This window comes from Aspergillus costaricaensis (genome assembly GCF_003184835.1).
Source record: "Aspergillus costaricaensis CBS 115574 unplaced genomic scaffold BO79scaffold_1, whole genome shotgun sequence".
NCBI lineage: Eukaryota > Fungi > Ascomycota > Eurotiomycetes > Eurotiales > Aspergillaceae > Aspergillus > Aspergillus costaricensis.
Genome location: NW_020291801.1, coordinates 2265294 through 2290281, shown reverse-complemented (window position 1 = coordinate 2290281; position 24988 = coordinate 2265294). Strand labels below are relative to the sequence as shown.

The 24988-nt window shown below is 52.5% G+C and overlaps 7 protein-coding genes across 7 annotated transcripts; 3 read left to right on the top strand and 4 right to left on the bottom strand.

Annotated features, from left to right (window-relative positions):
- Positions 1-37: 37 nt before the first annotated feature.
- fdh (formate dehydrogenase (NAD+) FDH1) lies at positions 38-1895 on the bottom strand. Its single transcript, XM_025681956.1, has 4 exons — positions 1830-1895; positions 1315-1573; positions 1072-1247; positions 38-982 (listed from the first exon to the last, which is right to left on the bottom strand). The coding sequence occupies exons 2-4, from the start codon at positions 1501-1503 to the stop codon at positions 91-93; spliced, it is 1257 nt and encodes a 418-aa protein (XP_025545600.1). The 5' UTR covers positions 1504-1573; positions 1830-1895; the 3' UTR covers positions 38-90.
- Positions 1896-3983: 2088 nt separating this feature from the next.
- BO79DRAFT_163883 (leucine--tRNA ligase NAM2) lies at positions 3984-7293 on the bottom strand. Its single transcript, XM_025679164.1, has 3 exons — positions 6705-7293; positions 6495-6635; positions 3984-6438 (listed from the first exon to the last, which is right to left on the bottom strand). Exons 1-3 carry the CDS (start codon positions 7227-7229, stop codon positions 4126-4128), a joined length of 2979 nt encoding a protein of 992 aa, XP_025545599.1. The 5' UTR covers positions 7230-7293; the 3' UTR covers positions 3984-4125.
- A 4100-nt stretch (positions 7294-11393) lies between these two features.
- Positions 11394-13988, top strand: BO79DRAFT_5332 (putative serine-rich protein). Its single transcript, XM_025689386.1, has 3 exons — positions 11394-13534; positions 13594-13790; positions 13844-13988. The coding sequence occupies exons 1-3, from the start codon at positions 11671-11673 to the stop codon at positions 13880-13882; spliced, it is 2100 nt and encodes a 699-aa protein (XP_025545598.1). The 5' UTR covers positions 11394-11670; the 3' UTR covers positions 13883-13988.
- Positions 13805-14631, top strand: BO79DRAFT_5329 (uncharacterized protein). Its single transcript, XM_025689385.1, has one exon. It carries the CDS (start codon positions 13913-13915, stop codon positions 14339-14341), a length of 429 nt encoding a protein of 142 aa, XP_025545597.1. The 5' UTR covers positions 13805-13912; the 3' UTR covers positions 14342-14631.
- Positions 14632-14662: 31 nt separating this feature from the next.
- BO79DRAFT_185636 (lysophospholipid acyltransferase) lies at positions 14663-17181 on the bottom strand. Its single transcript, XM_025680414.1, has 4 exons — positions 17016-17181; positions 16884-16928; positions 15700-16818; positions 14663-15642 (listed from the first exon to the last, which is right to left on the bottom strand). Exons 1-4 carry the CDS (start codon positions 17035-17037, stop codon positions 15161-15163), a joined length of 1668 nt encoding a protein of 555 aa, XP_025545596.1. The 5' UTR covers positions 17038-17181; the 3' UTR covers positions 14663-15160.
- A 149-nt stretch (positions 17182-17330) lies between these two features.
- BO79DRAFT_206368 (Sec1 family protein) lies at positions 17331-19464 on the top strand. Its single transcript, XM_025681955.1, has 2 exons — positions 17331-18685; positions 18758-19464. The coding sequence occupies exons 1-2, from the start codon at positions 17753-17755 to the stop codon at positions 19394-19396; spliced, it is 1572 nt and encodes a 523-aa protein (XP_025545595.1). The 5' UTR covers positions 17331-17752; the 3' UTR covers positions 19397-19464.
- A 443-nt stretch (positions 19465-19907) lies between these two features.
- BO79DRAFT_185629 (TRAPPII-specific subunit TRS120) lies at positions 19908-24869 on the bottom strand. Its single transcript, XM_025680413.1, has 3 exons — positions 24475-24869; positions 23400-24385; positions 19908-23347 (listed from the first exon to the last, which is right to left on the bottom strand). The coding sequence occupies exons 1-3, from the start codon at positions 24638-24640 to the stop codon at positions 20063-20065; spliced, it is 4437 nt and encodes a 1478-aa protein (XP_025545594.1). The 5' UTR covers positions 24641-24869; the 3' UTR covers positions 19908-20062.
- Between the last annotated feature and the right edge of the window lie 119 nt (positions 24870-24988).

Below are 24988 nucleotides of genomic sequence, written 5' to 3'. Positions count from 1 at the left end.
TTTGATTTCAGGTATCATAAGCTAATCATAACGGGAGGAAATAGGCCGAATACAGATCGATCCATGCATCTCATCATTATCGTCTTCCATTTAGGCCTTGTTGCGCTGACCGTAGGCCTTGGTAACGTAGTCACCGCCGTGGACAATGAGGTCCTGGGGGCGGTAGTCGTGGCGGCCGGAGAAGTAGCTCTCGAGGATGGCCTTGGTACCGTTGGCGTAACGGATCTGGGCATCGATGGAGGTACCAGACATGTGAGGAACCATGGCGTTGCCGCCGCCCCAGGGGCCCTGGACGGTGCGCAGAGGGTGGTCGGCGGGGGCGGGCTGGGGGAACCAGACATCACCACCGTATCCGCGGAGGTGGCCAGACTTGACGGCCTCGGCGACATCCTCCTTGACGACGATGGCACCACGAGCGGTGTTGACGAGCCAAGAGCCCTTCTTCATCTTGGAGATGAGCTCCTTGTTGAACAGACCGCGGGTCTTCTCGTGCAGGGGGCAGTTGATGGTGACAACATCGCACTGAGCGAGCATCTCCTCGAGGTCGTCGACGCGGCGGCAGCCGATCTCCTTCTCAACCTCGGGGGAAAGGGGCTGGTAGTCGTAGTAGAGGAGCTCCTTGCAGTCGAAGGGCTTGAGACGGCGGAGGACACGCTCACCGATACGGCCGACGGCAACGGTACCGACGACCTTGCCCTCGAGGTCGAACTCGTTCTTAGCGACAGCGGCAACGTCCCACTCGCCGCGGCGGATCTGCTCGTGGGCGGGAACGAAGTTGCGGACCAGGGTCAGGATGGTCATGACAACGTGCTCAGCGACGGAGACGACGTTGCAGCCGGTGACCTCGGCGACGGTGATACCGCCATTGGTCTTGTTGGCAGCGTTCAGGTCGACGTGGTCGGAACCGACACCAGCAGTGACGGCGATCTTGAGGTTCTTGGCCTTGGCCAGACGCTCAGCAGTGAGGTAACCGGGGTGGAAGCTATTGCGGGCAACCAGTCAGCTATTTAGTTCCCGTAGTTGCCAAGTTCCCTGGGCGGATAACTGTGGGTAGTGAAGTGGGTCACATACGGAGTGGTGATGATGACTTCAGCGTCGACGAGCTCCTTGTCGAAGGTCGAGTTCTCGCCCTCCTTGTCGGAGGTGGTGACCAGGGTGTGACCCTGCTCCTCGAGCCACTTCCTCAAGCCGAGCTCGTTCTCAGTGGTACCCAGAAGACCAGGCTGCTGCTTGGCGTGCTCACCGCCCTATTTGGAGATGGTTAGCATCTGGTGATTTGCGAGCAGAAAAAAGTGATGCTATTCGGGTACTTACGTCATAGAGGACCATAAGAATCTTGCCCTGTAGATTCGCGGAGGCGGTTAGCGTACGTGCACCAGCGATCGAGTTAGCCAGAGGAGCAGCCCGGAATGGGCTACTGGCCGCGGGCGCGAAGGCTCCCTTGGACAGAAGGGAGGTGGCAGGTCGCCGAAGTTGGCGGGAGAAAGAGCGCATAAATACCATTGTGAAGATAAGTTAAGTGGAATGAGATGAGATGATTTAGAGATGGGAGAGTTGGATGCTGGTAAGATACCTATGGCAGGAGGGTCAGCTTGAGGTTTAAATACATCCCGGATTTGGAGAACGTGGGAAGTAGTAGTAGTAGATGCATCGGATTGCAAAGTCGGGGAAGCCGAATGAGCGGCAAGCAACAACAGTAGCAACGGGCGAACAAGGGGAAGCGGGGAGACAGGAAAGCATGTGTGGAGAAGCAACTATGGATGGCAGGCAAGCATGCCACAGGGCAGAGCCGATGCCAGATGGAGGATGATGATGCAGGGGTGGCTTACCGAAAGCGGCGGTGGAGTTTCAAGAAACCTTGGAGAGGGATGAGCGAAGTATGATGAGGAGACAAGTTGTGATGCGATGAGATGCAGATGTAGAGAGATGAGGATGGAATGAGACTGACAAGGACGGGGAATTTAGCCAAATATATAGACTTCACTGGGTCCTCTTTTTTTATTCTGTACTATGTAAGTGAGCACCACAATTGCCCCCCCTCCATCCCCTCTTGGCCCATATTCAGAAAGGGTGCTCCATCCACATCTGCGATAGGATGGCGCCAAATCCGGATAGGAGGGCACCAAGCAGGCAGTAGTAGCACAAGGCCATCATCTGGGTCTGACCCAGCAAGTGGCAGGAGAGGGGGGGAATAGTTTGGGACCCTCAAATCAGCCCCGAGAGTTGGAGCAAGGAACTGGAACCCCACCAGCCAGCAATTGAAGTTGGGCGATCGTCCGGGTTGGCGGCAGTTTCGCATCGGCACGGACGACGTTTCGGTCCAGTTGTTGTCTCCGCACGCGGGACAACTACTACTGTAAACTAGTCTAGTAGCACATAGACAGCCGCGGATGGTCGGATGGCTCTAGGTTAGGTTTGTATAGATCGATACCGTCGAAAGCTTGAAATCCACACCTCGGGCAGTTGACACATTACGGAGTATACTAACTAGTTAGTATGTATTGAACTACTAGGCTACTTAGTAAATGAGCCTTAATTGGAAAAGGCAAGGAGTGGTATCATAGCGGTAAAGCAACTGAAAACCAATACAACAATACTATTGATTGTATAACCCCAATCTCAGTCACAGATTAATTGCCATCCCAACATATGTCCTACTGCAGGGGATTGCCCACGGCCATGCGGGGTTTCAGAAAACTAGAAACCATCGGGAAAAAAGAAATGGCATGGCATGCTTAAAGGGCTCGTGAGGGGAACCCGAGCCTGGGCCGAGAGTGCCTGCAGGGCCGGAGGTATGTCGGGCGTAGAGTTTCCATGGGGAAACGGAAAACCTGCCAGCCTGTCTGTCATCCGCAAGTGACAATGGAATGGCCAAATGGACCTTCCTTTCATACGGGTATCGTTGAGGGAGGATCTTTTAGCTCAATTCAGTCAATTCTCTTGCTATCCACTCCTGCCATTTAGTGTATCCACCGATGTCTGCGGACAGAATTACTGCTTCTGCTGACTTCTTTTCCCGATTGGGATAGCTGTTACTCCCCCTCACGAGGGGTTATCTCTGTATCGCCACTAACCCATATTTAGACTAGTGGCAAAGCTGCATGAGGGGTAACCCCTCATCTCAATTGGGAACAGCCAAACAGACAAACTAATAGGAACCGGCATTGCCATCCATCCCACCGACTGGGAGACTAAGTCGAATTGCTGCTTGCTGCTGTTACGACTACTCAATCCACCCGAGTCTCGGAATCCCAGGTGCCGTTGATAGCGTGATCTATCTATCTATCTCAGTCTAGCCAGGTCTCTCTAATCTGTCCAAATTGAGAGAGAAATTGACATGAGGGGACCAGAATTTGACTTATGCGACTTGCTCTCAAAAGCTCGTCTCTCCGCAGATAAACCCGTCCGTCCGTCCACACCCCCCAAAAAAAGTTGCTTTCATCTTGGAACAACTTGAAATCCAAGCACCGAGCGATTCCCGTGTTTCAGCCGGACCATGGGTGCCCCTGTGCGACCGTGAACAATGCCATCACAACAAGATTGAAGGAAGACAAGGCAGAGCCAGATCCACCTGTCAAGTGTTGTCCAGTGTCAGAAATACATCACCACCACCACTACCTTGGGGAAGGCGCGTCTATGAGGGGAAGCCCGGCTCCACCACCTCCTCACTCTGGAACGGCGCATCGCCTTTCCGGCCACATCACGCGATGGAACCCTCGTTGGCCCCAACTTTTGAGGGGTAGGAAAATACTACCAGTTGTTGGGTAGTTTAGCCACGGCTTCCGGCCTCATGGAGCTCGACAGATCGAAAAATAGGAAATGCGCGCCTATCGTCGGGCGGGCGAACGGCCTCCCAATTTCCAAAAAGTTTTTTTGGTTGGCCAAGGTACCAACTATGCCCATATACACACTGACTGGTTGAATGGCTTCGCGGGCTAGGCCTGTCAAATATTGTCGCGATCGTCAGTGTCTCAGAGGAGATGGTTACTTTATTTTTTTTGGCCTTGTTGCCTTTCGTCTAATATACATGCATGGGTCTATAGTTACATGCGCGCTCCCCCAGGGGAGGATTAATTTTCTTTACAACAGCCCGAAATTCCAGACATTGTAGGGCGGCCCTGAGCGCTAAAACACCACATTGACCAATTTGCCGCCCTTGACGACAATCACCCGTCTACGCTTCTCCCAATCGTTCTTCTTTCGCAGCCAGAATTGTCCTTCGTCCGTCTCCAAGATCCGATTGATAATCCAGTCTTGTTCCTCCGTGACCGTGCCGCTAGGTTCGGGCGCGGTCGTGGGGGAAAGACGCCGAGGGATCGTGATTGTAAATCGCAACTTGCCATTGATCTGGACGGCGACCACTTGGCCACCGCGGGCAGACAGAATGTCGGCCTCCTCGGGCTTCAGCAGAGGCGTTGGCCAGGGACAGTCAAGGATGGCGGGGACATTGGTGGTGGTGGTGGATGGCTTCCCCGCAGTCACGGGACCATTGAGGATCTCCCAACACTCGGACGCCAGCGCGGGCGCGATCGGCGAAAGCAGCCGGAGCAGGGAAGAAATAGATAGGTAGAGGACCTGCGGCGAAGTGGGCGTCGACGACGACAACGAGTTAGTCAACTTGGTCAGATCGGAGATGACTGTGTTCAGCCCGTATGGATTTTTCTCAATACAGCTGGTGACGGAGGAAATGGTGCGGTGGGTGGCAAGCACCGCATCCGCATCGCTGTCGCTCAGATCCTGTAGAGAGCTGGGCAAGCCGGTCGCGTGGCCGGAGGAGGCCTCCAAGTCGGCTGGCTGCAGTGTAAACGAGGACGAAGCCAGGCTCTGCTGCGCATCGTTCACCAACTTCCAGAGTCGACCAAACCAGCGCTCAATGCCCACGATCTTCGTTTCGTCCCATTCGAGCACCTCACTGACCGGAGCCGAGAAAAGGACATGGGCGCGAGTGGTATCGGCGCCGTATTTCAATGCACAGCCGGTCGGATCGACTCCGTTGTGCTTGCTCTTGGACATCTTCTCAAAGGACACATTGGGCGTGATCTGGGTGCCCTTGATCAGTGGCTTGTCGGGGCTGGAGAGATCCACTTCGGAGGGGAGCAGGAATCTCCCCGTAGACGGCTCCGAATACGTCTTGCCGTGGACCATACCTTGGGAGAGGAGAGTCTTGAATGGTTCAAACGGCGTCGCGACATTTCCAGCTCGGGCGATTTCCGGGAACAATTCGGATTGGGAGAGGAACTTGTAGATGAATCGGGCGTAAAGCAGGTGCAAGATCGCATGCTCAACACCGCCAATGTAGACATCGACCGGGCGTGCCGCTGACGGCGAAAACGGCTGTGCCTTGTTCTTCGGGTCCAGGAACCGGAGGAAGTACCATGAAGAGTCGACGAAGGTGTCCATAGTATCAGTATCCCGCTTAGCAGGCCCGCCACAGCTCGGACATTTCGTGTTCACCCACTCATGGGATGACTCGAGAGGGTTGCCTCTCTTGCCCTTCAGCCAGTCCCCTTCAATCTTGGGCAACTTGACAGGGAGCTGGTCATCTGGCACAGGTACAGGGCCGCAGTCACCGCAGTGGATGATAGGGATGGGAGCCCCCCAGTAGCGCTGTCGGCTAATCAACCAGTCTCTAAGCCTCCATTGTTCGACAAAGTCACCGCGTCCGACTTGTTTCAGATCGGTGACGATTTGCTTTTTGGCTTCGCTAGAGTGGAGACCCTCGTACTTCCAGCACAAAGAGTTTAGATACCCTTCTTGCGTATATGCCTTTGCATCCGCAGAGGAAACAATGCTCGCATCACCACTGTCTGCCCCAGCTTCCCCTTTGGGTCCAACAACAACGGGTATGGAATCGGGGTTCACATTATCCCTGAAGAATGCAAGGTCTCTGGCGTCATGGCCTGGGACTCCCATCACTGCGCCCTCGCCGTAGTCGCTAAGGACGTAGGGTGCTGCGAATACGGGCAGCTGACGGGCGACATGGGGGCTCTCCTTGTCAATAATATGTAGAGGGTGAGAAGCAGTGACACTGGATAATTTGTAGCCAGCCTTGGAATCAGGCGGAAGCGACGCGGCAGTATCCAGGAATTTGCGCAGTTCCGGATCCTTCTCCGCTGCCTCCAGGACAATAGGATGATCCAGAGAAAGAGCGAGGTACTCGACTCCGTAAAGAGTATCAGGTCGCGTGGTGAAAACATCGATATCGATGTCTGTGCCATTATTGCCATTGACAGCCACAGGGAACTTGATCTTGGCACCCTGCGATTTTCCAAGCCAGTTCCGCTGCATGGAAAGGACACGCTCCGGCCAGCCGCCCGCCAAAGAGTCAAGATCCTTCAGAAGCATTTCCTTGAAATCCGTGATACGAAAGAACCATTGCTTCAGCTTCAGCTTCTCGACCTTTGCTCCCGAGCGCCAAGAGAAGCCATTGGCATCGACCTGCACCAAGAGTGAGCCATTTGAATCCCGTGTGTAATCCAAGCCATAACACCCACCTGCTCATTAGCCAGCACTGTCTTATCAACCGGATCGTAATTGACCAACGCCTCAGCTTGGTATGCAAGGCCCTTCTCGTATAACATAAGGAATATCCGCTGGGTATGTTCGTAGAACTCGGGTGCGCACGTTGCTAGTTCCTGCGTTATAGACAACCAACATGTCAGCAAAGCTGGTAATTATCTAGGCCGCACATCCAATACACATACCCGATCCCAATCGAAAGAGGTTGAAATACTTCGTAATTGCTCTTTCATCTTCATTATATTCGACTCCGTCCATTCTGCAGGGTCTATCCCCCGTTCAATCGCCGCATTCTCCGCCGGCAGGCCAAAAGCATCCCAACCCATTGGATGAAGGACCTCATGTCCGCGCATCCGGTAAAACCTAGCCAGCACATCTGAAATCGTGTACACGCGCAGATGACCCATGTGCAACGTCCCCGACGGGTAGGGGAACATCGACAGGATGTATGATTTGGGTTTTGCGTCTCCGTCGGCCGATGCCTTGGAGGGCGGCTTCAATGAATCTGTGTGCCATTTTTCCTGCCACTTTTTATCCAGGGCCAACAGATCTAGTTTTCTGGAGATTGATGTCGCAGCTGCGGAGGTTGTCGCATAACGAGAAGGAATACCGGTCGGTCGTGAAATCGGACGAGATGCGCAGTTCCATCGGGCTGGGTGTGGGAGCGCCGACCGTGCCGGGCTCAATCGAAAACGTAGTAGGGATTGCATGTTGGTCGTATAATCATTATGCCGTGGGATAGGAGTGTTGCGCCATTGACTGGCGTGGATTGGTGGGCTGGAGAGCTGGCAGAGGTGGAATCTCCGTCAAGATTTCTTGATCGGATGGCTGAAGTCATATCGGCGGATCGGCATCGCCCGATAGGGAATAGTGTCAGCAAACAAGCAACATTGGTAGACACATGAGATTGTCAGGGAGTTATAGATTGAACAAGCCTGTTGTAGCTATACGATTTACTCTGAGCCTCATTTGGATTCAGTACTAGTCATTAGTAAAATTATGTAGAGATATTCCGGGAACGGCTATTACTACAAGCGAATCTACTACTGCTAGTTAATAAGTATCCTGCGGGAATATATAACCACAGCTACTTAGTAGTACTGTGACACTGAGGAGACTGAATCATTGGGTCAACTCACCAATTATACTCAAATACTACCAATAGTAATATCATGAATATGCATCTATTAATGAGTACTAAGCTAACCAATATTCTATACATGACCGACTGCAGCAGAGAAGCAATAACCAATACGCATACCGACCGGGACACTTCCATACTCTTGATGGACTGGTCGTGCATGACACCCTGCGAATGTAGATAATGAGCTTGAAGAACACGCCTAACGCCCGAAATAACAGAGCTGCTTCTTGGTGAATTTCTTGTGCTTCCCTATGAAGTCGTGATGTTTTTCTTGTACGGCCATGGGCTGCAGAGTGCCTATGACGTTGAGATTGCATCTATTGACAAAACTAGAATCATTGAGTCGGAAAATAATCACCTACAAAGTAACAAAGGTGTACACATTGACGGACTTGAGAAGCTCGGATTGGAAAAGAACTCGTAAGTAGCTGGTTGGACTAGGGCACCATCATCAGAGCCAAATTGTTGGCTATGTACACCAACAACACCAGTTCTAGCTATGGTATCAGATCACCTTGCGGAAGATCATGACGAGAGAAGAAAGAATGCGACCAATAACGATGAGAGGCCTCTATCGTCCTAAGTTCAAGGGATTGCAGGCTCGGCAGGTACCCATTGTGCCTAGAGACTTTAGTAGTATCTAGAATCTCGCACCCAATCCGTCGGGCTCGGAGACTTGCCGTAGTCTCGTTGATTCTCGAGCTCCGACTCGCCATCCACCCACCGCATGTACTGGAATTCCCGTCCGCATCGCCAAGATTGGATCTAGATAGAGCTTCCCGTCTCGATCCCATCTGCTTTTACTGGACCAGATCCTTTCTTTAGACGCGGGATCGTGAATCTCATGGCCCACGTATTCATGAACACCTGTTCCCACGGAATCACGCCCTGAAGAATTTAACCAGGTGGCCTAGACATTCCAACTGAGTAAGTACCTACTACGGGGCTCCACTCACGGAGTACTCCGTGTGACTTTCCAGATTGATCAAGAGAATCACGAGTAGATTCTATTTTCTGACTCAGTTTATGAAGGCTCGGTTTCTGGATCAGCCACCCTCGGCACGGAAGAACCTCTATGAGGAAACTGGCCTCCTTTTTCCAGTGTGAATCATCGCTTGTTCGGATGGCAGCTCCTCTAACTAGTCCGTCCGTTTAGGGGTAAATGGAAAAAGGAGAGCCATTGTAGGGGAAATGTTTCTATCCTTAGGGTTCCATATGGCGGCTGAAGGACGGATAGCGCTCTAGAACCTTTGCATCATCGCTCTCGTGTGCGTACCGAGCTATTGGTGGCACACGAACCGGCCCTTCATGTAGATGACCAGCAAGCCACCTCAGCAAGCCGGCAACTTATTCCAGACATGGTGGTAATATAGAAGCCGTGGGATTTACTCCCGACGCGTTGATGACGCTCGTGCTGTGCAGAGCTGCTGTACGATACATCTACGGCCAACAGTGGGGTAAGTAAACACGAGCCGGAGTAAACCACGAAGCGTGCCGATGCAAAGATAGATATAGGGGAGCCTGCATCGCCTCGAAATATGTACGTAGATCGATCGGCAAAGCAGTCTATTTTTTGACCGTCCTGTCGGAATTGCACCTCCGTCGTCACTGACTTTGATTGCAGCACGCGTGGATAGTAGGGAGCGGAAGAGTCAACTGTGCCTGAATCCCCAGGCAAAAATTAAGGGGTCACGGGCGGCAAGTGGGAATCTCGGGATCGGACGGATTTCTCCCCTTTTATTATTTTTTCCCTCCACCGAAGCTCCCGCCCGGTTCGAGGATGGATTAATTGATTTGAACCCAGGTCCCAGAGCTTCTGCTGGCCGTTCCCGCTTCGATCTTTGGATCCGGTGGGCGGAGCGGAGATGAAATCCCCATTTCTCTCCCTTCACGAACCATGGGTTCAGGGTTTCTATTAGTACTGTGGAAGATTCCACCCGTGTCAGCCATGTCTTGAGGCCATAAATCGGGGCAATTCTTGTTTCCCCCACCACCCACCGGTCACCCCTTGGGAAAAGTGATTTAATATTAAGCAAGTATGGTAGCTCATCTCGCTAATCCAAACCGGCTTGACAGAGACTCCACTTGGGATGAGTTGGCAACCTTAGGAACTGGGTTGATCCTTAGCTCTCTCTGCCTTTCAGGTTTTCTCTCAATTGGCCCCTATCATTGGGCTTTGACCGTGACAAAAGGACCAATATTCCCCTCTCCACTGCCAATAAGACCTTCTGGAATGGCCGGGCCTACCGTGACCCCTCAGCCACATCATCTCAGTGGATCTCGATCGCCGGTTCCTGTCGTCTTCTCCTCGAGGCCTCGCACTCCACTGGTTGGACTGGTCACAATCGGAATGGGTGCCTCGTGGGACCGATGGAAAGGATACCCCAAATGTGACGAGTACTACACTAAACTGGTACCTGAAGTTTTGTAGGTACATACAGGTGGGTGGAAAAGTAATCGTGCCTGCGGCACATGCGCTGCACCTATTATGTACGACGGCGAGACCTTGCATTTCAGCCGTGGGGAGTTGCGTCCCAACCAGCCTACTACGTGCTCATCTTTCTTGTTCCTGCATGTGTGTAGGTTAGGGGAGGATGATGTTTGTGTCTCCTTGTGGGCTGAGGATCGAAAAGAGCCTGCCTGCTTGCTCTCCGGAACAATCACTGAATTCTTTTTAGTCTGAGTTGGTCCTAATTTCTCTGCCCGAGGATATTATTAGAGCAACACCACCACTGCCACCGGAGACAAAGCACAACGGATGATGAAACCATGGGAGGGGGAGTGCATTGAATGAGCACAACTTTCGTATTTGGTGGACAGCATTTTATTATGAAGAGACATATTATATTATAAGAGCTGATTGGCGATCGGGGCCTTATGACTCTACGATGTCTTGGAGGAGGATGACGAGGAAAGCGTTCTGGAGTTCCCAAGACAGTTTAGCAGAGCTTACAAGACTAGTTCCAGACCCTCCTGGCGGCCATCCCGCGATCCCCGTTTAACTTCACCAGGCGAATTGGGAGGCGGGCGTCTTTCCCCAATGCAGGTGGACAAGCGACGAGCTGCAGGACCATTCCTTATCCGCCAATCGTGCGGTTTCAAAGTGGTGCTCTAAAGCATGCAGCCTGCAGCGCCCCTGGATCGTCCATCGTCCATTGGAACCATTGACTGGCCGTTCACACCGCCGCTGCACAACTGGCTGGTCTAAAGTGGGAGGATGGCCGATGTCCGGGGAGGGTTCCTTTAAATATTACTACGCCCGGGCTCGTCGTTTCAGGTGGAGGATCCCTTTGCTTCCACTCGTTTGTGTCTTTTCGTCGCTCTTTTGGAACTGGTTTGCGGTGCTTTTCTGGTCTCGGGTTAGACGCTCTTTTTCTTCTTTACTACTACTACTCCGTAGTAATCCGTTCTTTGGTTGCGAACCTGTCCCGCCGGTCGACATGACTCGCTAATCTTAACCTACTGGCATTTTTTTCTCGGTCGGATCCACTCACTCTCTTTGGCTTCGTTGTGCCCGTTGGACAGCGTTATCCGCTCTCTTCCCGTCGTTTTTGTGTCGAGACATTCTTTATTGCATCATAAAATTCTAGACAGCAAATAAACACTACACTATCACCACAACAAACACCGACTGGGCACTGTTACTCTTCCCCGGTTCACCCTCGGCGGCCATTGCTCTCTCGCCCTGAGACGTGCCCCCCTCGGTGGTGGTGGTTATTGTTGCTGCCGCTGTTGCTTTTTACTCTCATTTCCCAAACCGAGCAGTCGTCGATGATCATTCTCATCGCCTTGAATCTTGTGTTCTTCTAGATCTCTTCCCCCCCCTCCTCTCCTCCACTTCTTCCCCTCCGAAGTGCCTTATAGAGCGGGGGTGCTCCTTTGCTTAGCCGCTTTTCGAGATCTCTTTTTTTTGTTTTGTTCCCTCAGGTCCTTCTGGGGAACCCCATCTTTCTACAAGCTCCTTAATCTTGGTGTCTACTGACTGATAATGAACTAATACTCCCAACATGCGCTCAGCTGCACCTACCACGAACTCTCCCAAACGGAGAGCTCTTCATGAGCGCACCCCTTCCCATACGAATGAGAACTCCCCGCCTTCATCCTTGCGAGCCGTCAGCGAAAAGTACAACGATCAGCAAGAACCCGACGTGTACACCTCCACGCCTTACCCGACAAAGCCGGAGCAGATCCTTTTACCGCGTCCTGGGAAAGGCCAAGATTTCATTCCGGACTCCCGCTTCCATGTCGATGAAGCGCCGGATCACTATCACGGAAATACCTCCACGGAACTCAGCCACCTCGGTGATAGCAGTTTGATCGACCAGTCGGTTAGCGATCCCTGGGACTTGTCTTCAACGTTCGATGCCGCCAACACCCCGTCGCAGGTCTGGGAAGACGATCCGTCCTCCAGCAAGTCTTCCTTTCCGGAGCCGGTCCTTCACGAATCCAAGCCGACCGATCAGAAATCGGATCAAGGTTCCGTCGCCGCGTACTCAGATGAGGAGCCCAACAGCCTGCCCAGAGCCGTCCCAACGATCAAAACCGTCGTATCGCAGACGCCGTCACGCGTTCCCTCGGGCCCCGAGACTCTGGCTTCGAGCAACTCCAGCCCCAATGTAGTGCCAATTGGGCCGCCTTCCAGTCCGAATTTCGTCGCGCTCGACAGCTCCAGTCTGAACTTCGTTCCTCTGGGTGCATCATCGAATTCGGCCTCGATCACCCGCTCGAATTCCCTGTCCTCGCTAAACTCCCTGGGAACAGTGATCCGGTACATTGGAGCCGCTCAGTGGACGCATGGCTCGTCTTCAGAACACTCCAGCTCGCGCTCGCGTTCGCAATCGGTCCGCTCTAACCCTCCATATCGGGTGCCTTCCGTGCGATCCAATTCAACACAAGCTCGCGAACGCAGTCACTCTCGCTCTATCACCTCGTCGTCGCGTAGCGGGCCGCCATCAGACATTCAAGCCATCGTTGACAGCGGCGTATTCATCCAATACCCGACCATCCAGGCGCCATCTTCGTCAAGCTCTAGAGTTGACGTGTCACATTCGGAAGAAGATGCATCGGATCAGAACCCACAAGAACCCACCACGGATTTTTCTTCGGAGCGTTTCAGAACTCACCTGTCAACAGTTCCCTCCATGTGGTCCGCCGAATGTGACTCTAGAAGCATTTCTCCGGCCGCCGACTCTGTCAACAGCCAGATGGATCCTAAACGGCCTTCTGCGGCGCTAGTCCGTCAAAGACCCACGTCGTCTTCGATGTGGTTAGTGAGCGATTCGGACGGTGATGAGCGGATGGACAATCTTTCGAGTTTGCCAGCGCGTCCCACAAACCCGGCGGTTCCCTGCAGTGTTTCGTCGGAGTCCAGACAGAGCAGCATGCGGAGCAACATGCGGCCTCCCACCAGTGGAAGCTTTTCCTTCCACTTTCTGCCAAACTGGGCCAAAATGTACTATGGCGCTGGCGAGCAAGCCGAGGATTCTGTCTTATCTGGTGCGGAAATCAGTCGGCCACCGTCTGCGCGCGCCTCTACCTCCCACACAAATGCTCTCAACCGGTTACCGACCGCTACCAGCCGGACGAGGACGAGGACGTTTGGCAGCGAAATGCGAGAAACCCTGCGGTGGAAACCTGACCCGCGCGATCCACGGAACCACTGGGTAAGGGATCCCGAATCACAGACCCGGGAACCATCCCGCAATCGACTTCGACATAGCTGGTCCCCTCATCTATTTCCCGACCGGCGCGCGGTTAATCCGAGGAGAGGTACCTGGGGTGCACCGTCCCTGGATTCAAGAACGGAACCACTCCTTGGACGCAGGAATATCCAAGTGTGGTCGTTCTGTGTTGGATTTGTGTTTCCGCTCGGTATGCCCCCATTGTGCCCGTGATAGTCGCCTGACATGTCAACTGACTGTGTACACTAGCCTGGTTAATCGCGTCATTCCTCCCCTTACCGACCAAACCGGACGCTATTCCAGAAGCCGACGTCGAGTCACAGCTCGAAATGACGCTTCGAATGCGATTGTTCGATCTGGAGACACGGCGACACGAAAACGCTCGGTGGTGGAGAAACCTCAACCGTTGGATGAACCCTTTGGGGTTGGTGATTATCACCATTGTTGTATGTTCCCTCTCTTCCTTTCCGTTGACTATTCGATGCTCATACTTTCGCAGGTCACCTTGGCTGTTGTGGGTACCACAGTCGGCTTCTAGACCGGTACATCTGGCTTCTATAGCGTCAGCATGTCCGTGTCTAGCTGTGCTCTTCTGTCCATGACCTCCACGATTATTTGCTTGTACTACCATTTCCCCCTTATTCACGCCCTCCCTCGCCGGCTATGCCGGATCCTCTCCTCGATTGGATCGATCTTTGCTTTCACCGTTCGGAGTCGATTCCTCCATTATACCCCCCTTCTTCTTTTGCATGCTACATCCCCCACATACCCTTGCGCGCTTGATACCGCCGCATCTCTATTCACCCTGCGGCTGCTTGGTTTGTTTACCTTTCTCAAAACACTCGACACGATTGGACGACGTAATGCTTCTAATGTTCTTTTCTTTTGTGCCTTATATTCCACCTGGTGTTCTGGACTCTATTTTAGCCCGCCCTTGGACCATTATTTGGTGAACAATGGGGTGGTTCAATCTGGGAGCGTGAGGCGACGGATTTAATCAAGGGTTCACGACATTGCATGGATATATGCCATTTTCCTTTTTCCTTTTCCTTTTTTTTTTTCTCCTTATTTTCCTATATCTTCACTTCTCCCCCATGTACTACTTATGGATACATGTTTTACTTATGACACCGTGACCAACATTATCACAGTATATATACAAGTGATTGTCGCGCTCTGCGTGGCTGCTCTTGACCAAAAATAGACAATATATGATATTATACTCATATAGTAACCTCTCTGCACCCATTGTAAATCAGCCTGGCCATCCTAGTTGAGTATCAGTTCGTTCCTACTTTATTTAGTTGTTATGATTGTTCAAAATCGAATTCAAATTCAACTCGAAATAAATGATTATTATCCCTTCAAGACAGGTACCCAGCATCCTGATAAAACCGACAGAGCTAAGAAAACACGATATTGTTGAAATATTTCCCCTGGCTTCAACTATGCAAAAGAAAGTAAATCTTGCTGGTTACGCTTGTTGTCGGAGGCTTCATTAGCATATAAGCACGAACGAAACGGAAAAAGGTGCATCAGCGCCAAAGAAGCATACATAACAATAGTATACGAATGAATCATAAGGATGTCACTCATTCAAAGGAGCATAAACAACGAGTGAAAAAAAACACGCAGCCGCTTTGGAGCAGCCAAACAGTCTAATATACATTCTATCGTCAACCCCGTCAGTCATCCTCGTTCACACGTGTCGAATTAATTGGCTGTAAGCCAGACCGGTAGCAGGTCCTGAGACCTGAGATCTTTAGACCCTTTTTCCTTTAGGGGGGTCACATGGGAAGTCACAGGATCAAAACAATCATGTGAGCTTGCGGCCGATCTTGTTTTCCACAACTGCTTTCAGTTCCTCTCCACTCGGCATGGTAACGGCACTGCCGCGTCTGCGCCTGGCTTCGATCTCACCCCGAATCTCCTGCACGGCTTCGTCAAAGGCCTGGACAGCGTCACTTGGAAGACCCAGTGTCGGCTGTTGCAGGTTGTCGGAGCTGGTTGAGCGTGTGACATGAGGCCGGTTGCGGGCTTTGAGTTTCTGGATGAGGATGCCCTTGGCGGGGCTGGCAAAGAAGGCAATGCTGAGGATGTTGCCGACTATTCCGTAGAAGTAGACGCTCCGCCAGACGCTGATAGAGGCGCTGAATCCGAGGAAGATGAAGGGCATCACCGTGAAGGACAGAGTGACCTGAGTCGCGAACCAGCTCATAATGTCATAGTAACGCTTGTAGGGTGTGGGCTTGCTTCCGTCCGGAGTGAGGAAGAACGGACGCACATAACGACGGAAATCTGCGTATTGTCAGTATGAGAGCTCAGTGAACGGGTGGGTTGACTGGGTGAACTCACTCTTGGCTCCGGTCTGGATGAACGACCCAAGGATGAAGGTCAGATAGTATCCCGGATAGAAACCATGCCAGAAAGCGCTGGTCGTAAACGTGGCCAGACTGGCACGGAAGCCCGGCTTCTTCCCTCTGGGAGTGACGCGCAAGTAGACGTAGTTTCGCAGCCAATGGTTGGTGTTCTTGTTCCAGCTGCCCAGATATCCGTGGGAGTTTTGCGCTGTCTCAAGAGCCCAAGGATCGATATTCTCCAATCGGTTCCAGAAGACCTTGCCGGACTTGGGATCGAACCCATTGTACCCCATGCCAGACAGGATACAAGCACCTTCCGTCAGGGACCAGACGCCGTAGTACTTGAGGCGTGCGGTTAGCCCGACCATGTGCATGATCCAGACTCGTCGAGGGAAAGAGTAGCCCATGTATCTAGGACTCAGGAGGGCTTCCTGATTGTAGTAAGATCCCAACTGCAGGAATGCCAAAATCCATCCTAGTCCAACCAGGGCCTTCTTCGTGGCAGGAGTTCCACTGCGAGGAATCTTGCGCTTCTTCCGGGTCGGGGGCACCTTCGACGGGTCGGTACCCGGGGGGACCTCGAAAAGAGTAGTGTCGAGCCAGCGACGGTAGTCGACGTATTCGAAGGATGGACCACCGAAAAGAGCCGGGAAGAATAGTACGTAGCCGGTGTAGTCCAGGATAGTCGGGAACTGCGTGATCGCGGCATACTTTTGAGGATCCGACAGCTGCGTTTGGGGAAGTCGGCCATCATGCACGTTCCAACAGAAAGAGGTAAGCTTCATGACAAGGACCATCTGGGCCCCGGTGATATCAATCGCCTGAGGGTCGTTGACAATCTGGCGGTAGATGTGGCTGATGGACATGTGGCCCATCAAGAAGATGAAGCCAATCCAGGGCATCAACGATCCATCAATGTAGTAGGCGATCAGATAGGTACCGGCGGCGCTATAGAATAAGGTGCGAAGGCCATCCCATAGGTCAAAGAGGCCGACGAGATAGAACAAGGAGACCGAAATAATGAAGGCATTCTTCTTCCAGGGTTGAGCGTCGGGGATTCTCTTCAACAGACCGGCGAGGGGATACGAGAGGAGGAATGACGCAATGAGCTTCACTGTTCAGCGGTGAGGGACTGATTTGGGGACGAAGGAGGGTCAGGACGGGGAGGGAGAGGCATACGCTCATCAACCGAAGCTCCAGTCGCATTGGCTGGATACTCGAAGACTAAAAAGAGAGGCCGTTAGCATGATCTTCACGCGGGGAGGAGTGGCGCGCACTTTCCAGTGCTGCGACGGAAGGTTTCCAACATACTTTGATTGATGAATGGTAACATCGTGGACGCAAATCGCCGCAAAGGACGGTCAATAAAAAGAAAAGAAAAGCTTAAACACCAAGGCCGATTATTAGCTGTGTCGGTACGACATCGAGCCCAGAGATGAAGTGGTTGAAGAGCTGGAGAGAAGCAAAGGGGAAAAACAAAAAACAGGGCGGACGGGAAGATGAAGAAGAAAAGGTTAAGGACGGGTATCTCAACGGTCTGATATCACATGGCAGCTCTCCGATCATCTGCGTGTCTCTCCTCAACCATTCCATCCGCCTTCCCCAGTCAACTCACGTTCCTCTGATCAACCACATTTTTGATGCTGATGTATCATCTCCATTGTCGATCTTGAAAGTCTAGAACAATCTCCACAGATCTGCTAGACCACAACTTTTCCTTTTCCTTCCTTCCTCTTGCCCCTCTCTCCACACACCCCCTCATTCAATATGGATGTCGTCGCGGCGGTGTCGGGATACATCTCCAAGATGGTCACCGCGGGGGACCCTTCGGCGCCGGGCTCTTCCAGCTCCTCATCGGCTAAGATGAAGATATTACTTCTCGACAGTGAGACAGTGGGACTTGCGCTTCTCTCATTGATCCCCGTGGAAGCTGTGCGCTAATCCACCCCTTCCAGGTACCCATTGTGTCCACCGCCATCACCCAGTCCGCTCTGTTGAACCATGAAGTCTACCTCATCGATCGGCTTGACAACGCCGCTCGCGAACGTATGCGACACCTCCGCTGCCTTTGTTTCGTGCGCCCTTCCCCCACCTCCATCCAATTCCTTATCGACGAGCTCCGCGAGCCCAAATACGGAGAATACTACATCTACCTCACCAATATCATTCGCAAGTCCTCCCTCGAACGACTCGCTGAAGCCGATTCCCACGAGGTAGTTCGCGTGGTGCAGGAACACTTTGCCGACTTCCTCGTGATCAATCCCGATCTCTGCTCCCTGAACTTGGGCTTCCCACAGCAGCGCTTGTGGAGCCAGTCGCCAGATCTGTGGAATGCGGATGCCTTACAGAGAGCCACTGAGGGGGTCATTGCCATGTTGTTGGCGCTGAAGAAGAACCCGTTGATCCGTTACGAAAAGAACAGTCTGCTGGCGAAGAAGCTGGCCACAGAGGTCCGCTATCAAGTGACGCAGGAAGAGCAGCTCTTCAATTTCCGCAAGACCGATACACCCCCGATCCTACTGATTCTGGACCGCAGAGACGACCCGATCACTCCGCTACTGACCCAGTGGACCTACCAAGCGATGGTGCATGAGTTGATGGGCATTCACAATGGGCGCGTGGACCTCCGGGACGTGCCGGAGATTCGGCCGGAATTGCGTGAAATCGTCCTTTCTCAGGATCAGGATCCGTTCTTCAAGAAGAACATGTACCAGAACTTTGGTGATCTGGGTCAGAACATCAAAGAGTATGTCGAGCAGTATCAGGTCAAGACGCAGAACACGATGAACATCGAGTCCATCGCAGACATGAAGCGCTTCGTAGAGGACTACCCCGAATTTCGTAAACTATCGGGCAATGTGAGTAAACACGTCACGCTGGTTGGGGAGCTGAGTCGGCGCGTGGGTGAGGATGACCTGCTCGACGTCAGTGAGTTGGAGCAGAGCTTGGCTTGCAATGACAACCACGCCAATGACCTCAAGGTATGCGACCTTCTTCTCTCTCCGGGAATGGAGCTTGCAGCAGACCAGCTATTGACACTGTCTCTTGTGCAGAACCTACAACGGATCATCCAACTACCTAGCGTTCCCGCAGAGAATAAGCTGCGCTTGGTTGCTCTGTACGCCATCCGCTACGAGAAGCAACCTAACAATGCACTCCCGATCCTGCTCGATCTCCTCGTCACCGCCGGCAACGTCCCATCATACAAAGTCAACATCATCCCCAAACTACTTGCCTATCACCACTCCTTGCAAGCCCCGCCGGTCGCGGGTGGCTTTTCCGACCTCTTTGAGTCCACCTCCCTCTTCTCCGGGGCCCGAGACCGGTTCAAGGGTCTAAAGGGCGTCGAAAACGTCTACACGCAGCACTCGCCTCGCCTGGAAGCCACTCTCCAAAACCTGATCAAGGGCCGCCTGAAGGAGCTGCAATACCCGTTCCTCGAAGGCGGGGGCCATACACGAGACAAGCCCCAAGATATCATTATCTTCATGGTGGGCGGAGCGACGTACGAGGAAGCGAAAATGGTCGCCCAAGTCAATGCTAGCTCACCTGGAGTAAGAGTCGTCTTAGGAGGTACCTCTATTCACAATAGCACCAGCTTCCTCGAGGAAGTCGATGATGCAGTGAGTGGCTGGCCTGAGCCCGCCCCCTCGTCCGCCGCTGGTCGGCTTCAGAGGGCAGTCGGACATTAGCCTCGGCTTTTGCCTCTGTGTATCTGTAGCTTTTTTTTTTATCATTATAATATATCCTGAAATTTTAGCTGTTAGCCAATTTTATGTCTATCACAACAGTTCGCTCCGCAGACCACTATTGTGACTTTGCAAATACAAGAAATGAAGCTACTTTTGCCTCGAGCTACTTGGACAGAGTATACATGGTACCTCCAATCAATCCGGCCAAGACGCGTGCATAGTTAATAGTTCATTCTATCGAGCGACACAAGACATGACTACAATAGCGACGCTCCATCCTGTAGAGACACACCAGGCTATCAAACAGGGAATTCTTCGCGTAAACAAAAATGCAAAGAGGCGGAAAACACAACGTGACGCACAATCAACTCCCTACATGATACATGATTCATCCGTTGTCGTATATGCATTCCCATAGAAAGGAAGATTGTCGGAATAGTGAAGAAAGAGAATACAGAAAAAGAAAAACAACATTTGAACTATACATATACACAAAGGGCGCGCGCCCTCTCTCTCTATGTCTGCATTTACGTCGTGATTAAGATAGTTGTTTCCCGTGGCGGAGAATGCAACGAATATGGACAAAAAAAAGAAAATTGCTTGCTGAAATGAACAGATCCTCCCCACTTCCTCTACTCTCACCACTAAAGTTGTATGAGAAGCGTTTCAGTCATGAGCATTCATAACGCAAGTCTCCTTGGCGTGCCATATTCGTCTTTTCTTGGCCACATCTGCCCCAAAGGTGTCCGTGATTATTCCTTCGTCATCATGGAAAGCTGCCTGGGCCTGTGCGGGATTCGAGGACTCGTCCTCAGACTCCGTTACCGGCTTCAACAACCGTAGTTCCTCGACGGTTGCGCCGAATTCGTACTCTCCTCGGCAGAGAACGGTGACGCCAACGGTGGCCGTAGTACTTTCGCCGCTATGCAGGATGGGGAGGACTTGTTGGAGCATCCCGGTCCATGCCAGGCGTCGCGACAGATCTAATGCGATGTTGCTGGGTTGGTGGCGGAGGCTGGGCTGGAGGCGGAGTAGAGGGTGGACGGGCCGAGAGGAACGATTGAGGACGGTGACGGTGAGGTTGAGCATGTCGTCGGTTTGGACGTCGTATTTTGAGCGTCCTGTCTGTACCACGCTCTTTGTGTCACTGGGAAAAGCGGGCTCCAGAGAGTATGTCACGCCGACGTCTTCTAACCGGAAGAAGTCAACCATGCGCGCGTTCAAGCGAAGGTTGCGCAGGTCGACTATTCCTTCACGGACGCCTGCTTTCTCTTTCCAGAACCCGCAGACTCGCTGGAGAATCTCTTCCCGGTACCAGAATGCTTCGCGTGTCGCAGCCTCGGCTTCGAAGGTAAGCTTGTTGGCACTTACGACAAACTGCCGCTTGACACCGGTGTTAAGTATCGGGATAGATGCATGAGGATTGTCGAGATAGGCGCGAGGGAGGACAAGAACGAATCGTGACATCTGGCCTGGCTGGAGCTCCCCGTGAACAGTGTATTGGCCCTCCCCATTCTGGGGCGGTTCTGGAGGCCATTTCATGTCGGATTCCACTGCCTTTTCGCCCACATGTAAGGTGACCGACAAGGCGTTAGGCCAAGCATTGCGAAGATCAAGAAGAAGAATACAGTGATCAGGGCCGTATCCACCCCTGGCGAGGTGGGAAAGCACAGGTGAGAACGGATCACCATTCGCGGATGGGGGTAGAATGTTGGTGCTGATTTGGTCAGGTTCTGCTTCCGCCTCAGGGTTGTTCCACCATGCAAAGTCGCTGCTGAGTGGTAGAATGTCACAGCGAGCGACCTCTATGCTGGCATTGACCGTAGCAGTCAATGGGACGAACAACTGGCGGGTATAGAACACATCAGGCAAGCCTTCCTCCGAGGATCCAATACACGAGTAGTCGATCTGCACGGTGGTGTCCTGTAGACCTGGTTTTCCGACAACATCGATGGTGAACGTGGCACTTTGACCTGCTGGAATAGAGTGGTCCTCGGGATTTAAACCTTCTCGGCGCCACCGCAACGCTGGTCTGGTTAAGTTTAGCTCCAGCTCGTAAATTTCGACGGGCAGTAAGTCTTTATTGCTCAGGGCCGACTGCACTTGTCTTGTTGTCGAATCCTGGAAGGTGAAAAGGATGAAATCAAGAGGACAAGGCGATGTGTTCCGGAGTGTAATGTTGAATGAGCTCAACTCACCCTCCAGCACCATCAGCGCGGATTGGGACAGGGACAGGGACTCAATCACCAATGATGGTTGTTGGCCAATGACCTTGACCTCGCACACTGATGTGTCTGGGCCTTTCTTGGGAAGTTGTTTGCCATTTCTTGAGGTTGTTGAGCTCCACGATAGTGGGCGCTCCACAGAAGGCCTCTTGGCCGCAAGCCCAGTGCGTTTGAATTTCCATTCGGCTTCCGGCTTCCAGGGATTTTGGAATATCGGGAACCTGCGCTCTCTGCAGTGTCGGACTTTCACTATGCAGCCGGTAACCTTGAGTGCACCCTCTCCAGTAGCTTTGCCATAGACTGTGATGTCTTGCAAGCATAGCGGAGGAATTAGGATCCACTCTGCCACGGCTTCTAGAGGTACACCTTCGCTGTCGAGGGTGAGTTTTTCGATCTCCAAATCGAACTCGTAAGGGTTCTGAAGTGTGACTTGGAATGCTGCGTATTCACCGGCAACCATTAATGATTCAGCAGCCTTATTACTTGCTTTGGAGAAAGGATTGTACAGAAAAGGGTCTTTTGTGGGCTTTTCGCGATCAGCTGTAACGGCATCCAAGTCAGGCTTTGAGCGGCGAACGGGTCGTCTGGGATCTGGAAGAGAAAGCAATTGAACGCCACGGATGAGAAAATCATCCCAGTACTCTGCCTCAAGCCCAGAAGCGCCCAATTTGTTGGCTGCACCGACAGTCCTCTTGATATTATTCAGAAGTCGGATCTGTTCGTCGCGAGGTAGGTACGGTGGCTGGTAGTTAGATCCAAGCATCAAGTCTCCTCTGATGGTCTGCAGGAGTTCTACTGTGAAACGAAGGACGCCGGTAAAATCTGGGAGCGCTTCGCAAGAACTAATGCACGCTTTGAGAACATCGATTTTCAGGTTGAGATCACCGTAGCCATCCAGAACGGCGTGCCGAAAAGCCCGTTCGACAATAGCAGTTATCGAATCATAGTCGGGCAAGGCATCTTGCCCACTCGCAGTGGAAGATCGTCTCTTCTCCCATTCGTAGAACGAAGATGGCTGGACACCATAGATGCCACCTATAGTGGCAAGAAGCGAGCGCATGCTCTCCTCCATGTTCCCCGGCCCCAGATCAAGGGCATTGATATCAAAAGCCGTGTCACTGAGAGATGCCAAGCCAGCAGCAGGATGAACGCCCACTTCTGCTGCGCCAATCTTCCGGGCTTGGACAAGCGTTGGGACCATGATGGACAAAAGTTCTCTTAGGATAAAGGCTTTCTTCCGCGGTAAATCGAGCACGTTCAGAACGGAGACTACGCCAACAATAATAGGTATGGCGTCCGTGGCCGGCAAGTCTGAGCTAGGAGAAAGAGGCAGGGCGCGGAAAAGAAAATTACCAATGTCGGATTTCCGAAGTATGTTGAGACCACGAGGCCGTTCTGGCCGGTGCAAAGGTGGAAGGGACTCGTTCATGACTATATGCTTCAGAGCAACGTCGTCCAAGGCACCGTCGCGAATACGAGCTGCCGCTAATAATCTTGCCAAACGGATTACTGTTTCGGAGTAAACAAGTTGAGGCAGAGGTTCATCCGTAATGTTGGCGGCACGGTTATAGAGATTCAGGATATTGTTCGCCAGGTCAGGCAATAGGTTGGAAAGGTTCTGAAGCGAAATAATACGGTTTCCAGGAGAAGACAGACTCGTGTCAAGGCTACTGCTGTATGATAGCTTTGAGGACTTATCGGCGACAGGGTAGCATACAGGAGGGATCTGCCACCAGTTAGTCATATCATACCGACCTTGAGCATCAGGTGATGCGTACCTGAAAGTCCATTCCAGCCCAAGCGACCATCAATAGACAAAGAAGGATGGACTCGAGTGCTTTCGCATGCCACACGTAGTCACTGCTTGCTCTAGCACTAGACGCAGCTTCAACCAGCTCTTTCAAAGCATCTGGCCATCTGCCGGCGAGAAGGAACAGGTTCCCAACAACAACACCTGAGCGTCCCTTGATCCGGTTCTTGGTCCGATCAGTTGCGCTCATACCGCTCACAGACAGACGGTCCCGGCTATGCTCCTTAGACGATGGCAGCGAATGTATTTTGCCCAGTGAGTTGGATCGGTTGGCCAATTGTATCGATCGGGTGATCTCATCGAAAGTTGTAGGAGTCTCATGGTCGCTAGGCGCAGGCGATCCTTGTTTGGAGCTCAAGGGAGATTCAGGTGCGCCATTGGGGTTGGATGGGAGATGTGTAGGCAGCGTCATCCGGTGAAAGAGCCTGTCTGTCGGCCGCGGGCGAATGTCAGGGCCGCGATGGGGCCCCCAGGATGACGCCTTCGGTGACTCGATGGAAGGTATGCTTTGAATAGTCTTCGCGAACTCGTCTAGCTCCGAAAGCAGGAGAGACGTAATATCACACAGGACTGTCTTCATTGTAGTGGCCTTCGACGCCTGAGGTCGTGGGATCCAGGAAACGTCCCCAGGGCCATTCGTGAGCTTATTCACCCCTTCATAGTCGAAGATAAGGAGCTGATGTACTAGTGCTCTCGGATTGCTCTCCTTGAGTGTTTCGAGTTCCTGTCGAAGTTGCTCCAGCTCGCCCGGAGTAGGCGGCTGATCTGCCGCAGATGCCGTCTCACTCTTCTTCACATTCTCGCCAAGTTCTGCACCGTCTGCGATTGCGATGATGACCAGGGGTTCTCGGTATATCTCGAAAGGGAAGAGGTCTAGGTGAGATGTTGGGGGCACGGAGTAGGACAAGTCGTAAAGTATCATGCCGGTAGGGAAGGCGAGCGGGGAGAACATGTCTATGTCGAGAATCAGTCAACCACTGTACCCATTATGTCGATAACAAGCCTATCCTGCTGCAGAAATGGGATACTGAGTGCTAGCATACTTCGATTGGGTCGCGCATCAGGACTGATATCACTCAAGCGGACAACATTTTCGGCTTGAAGCCTTGCGGCGAAGCTCAAGAACCTCGAGCGCTTTATCTTGCCAATGGGTAGCAGCAGCGCCCGTAAGCGCACGGGCGCAATAGGGGAGAGAGGGTCGACACCCATCGTATCATCTGCGGCCGAATGGAGGGGGAGCAGTCGGCGAGTTGCTCAGAACTGCTTCCAAAAGGGCGGGCAAGCTTCCGGAAGTCATACGAAGCGCTAGCACAACCAACAGACGGAGTAGACGCGGGCGAATGAGCAATGCAACGATTCCGCTCGCGATTTCGTTCAAGTCCGCTAAACAGAGCCGTGACCTCTGGTCACCTGGACCACGCAGAAAATAACAACTCCCACAAGAAGATCTAGAAACAAAGAGTGACGGAAAGTAGCAGCGCGGAGTGGATAGATCGCGGCATCGGGCGTGCCTGTCGACCGCCGTAACCCCAAAGTAAACCCAAGGAAACCCCCCGA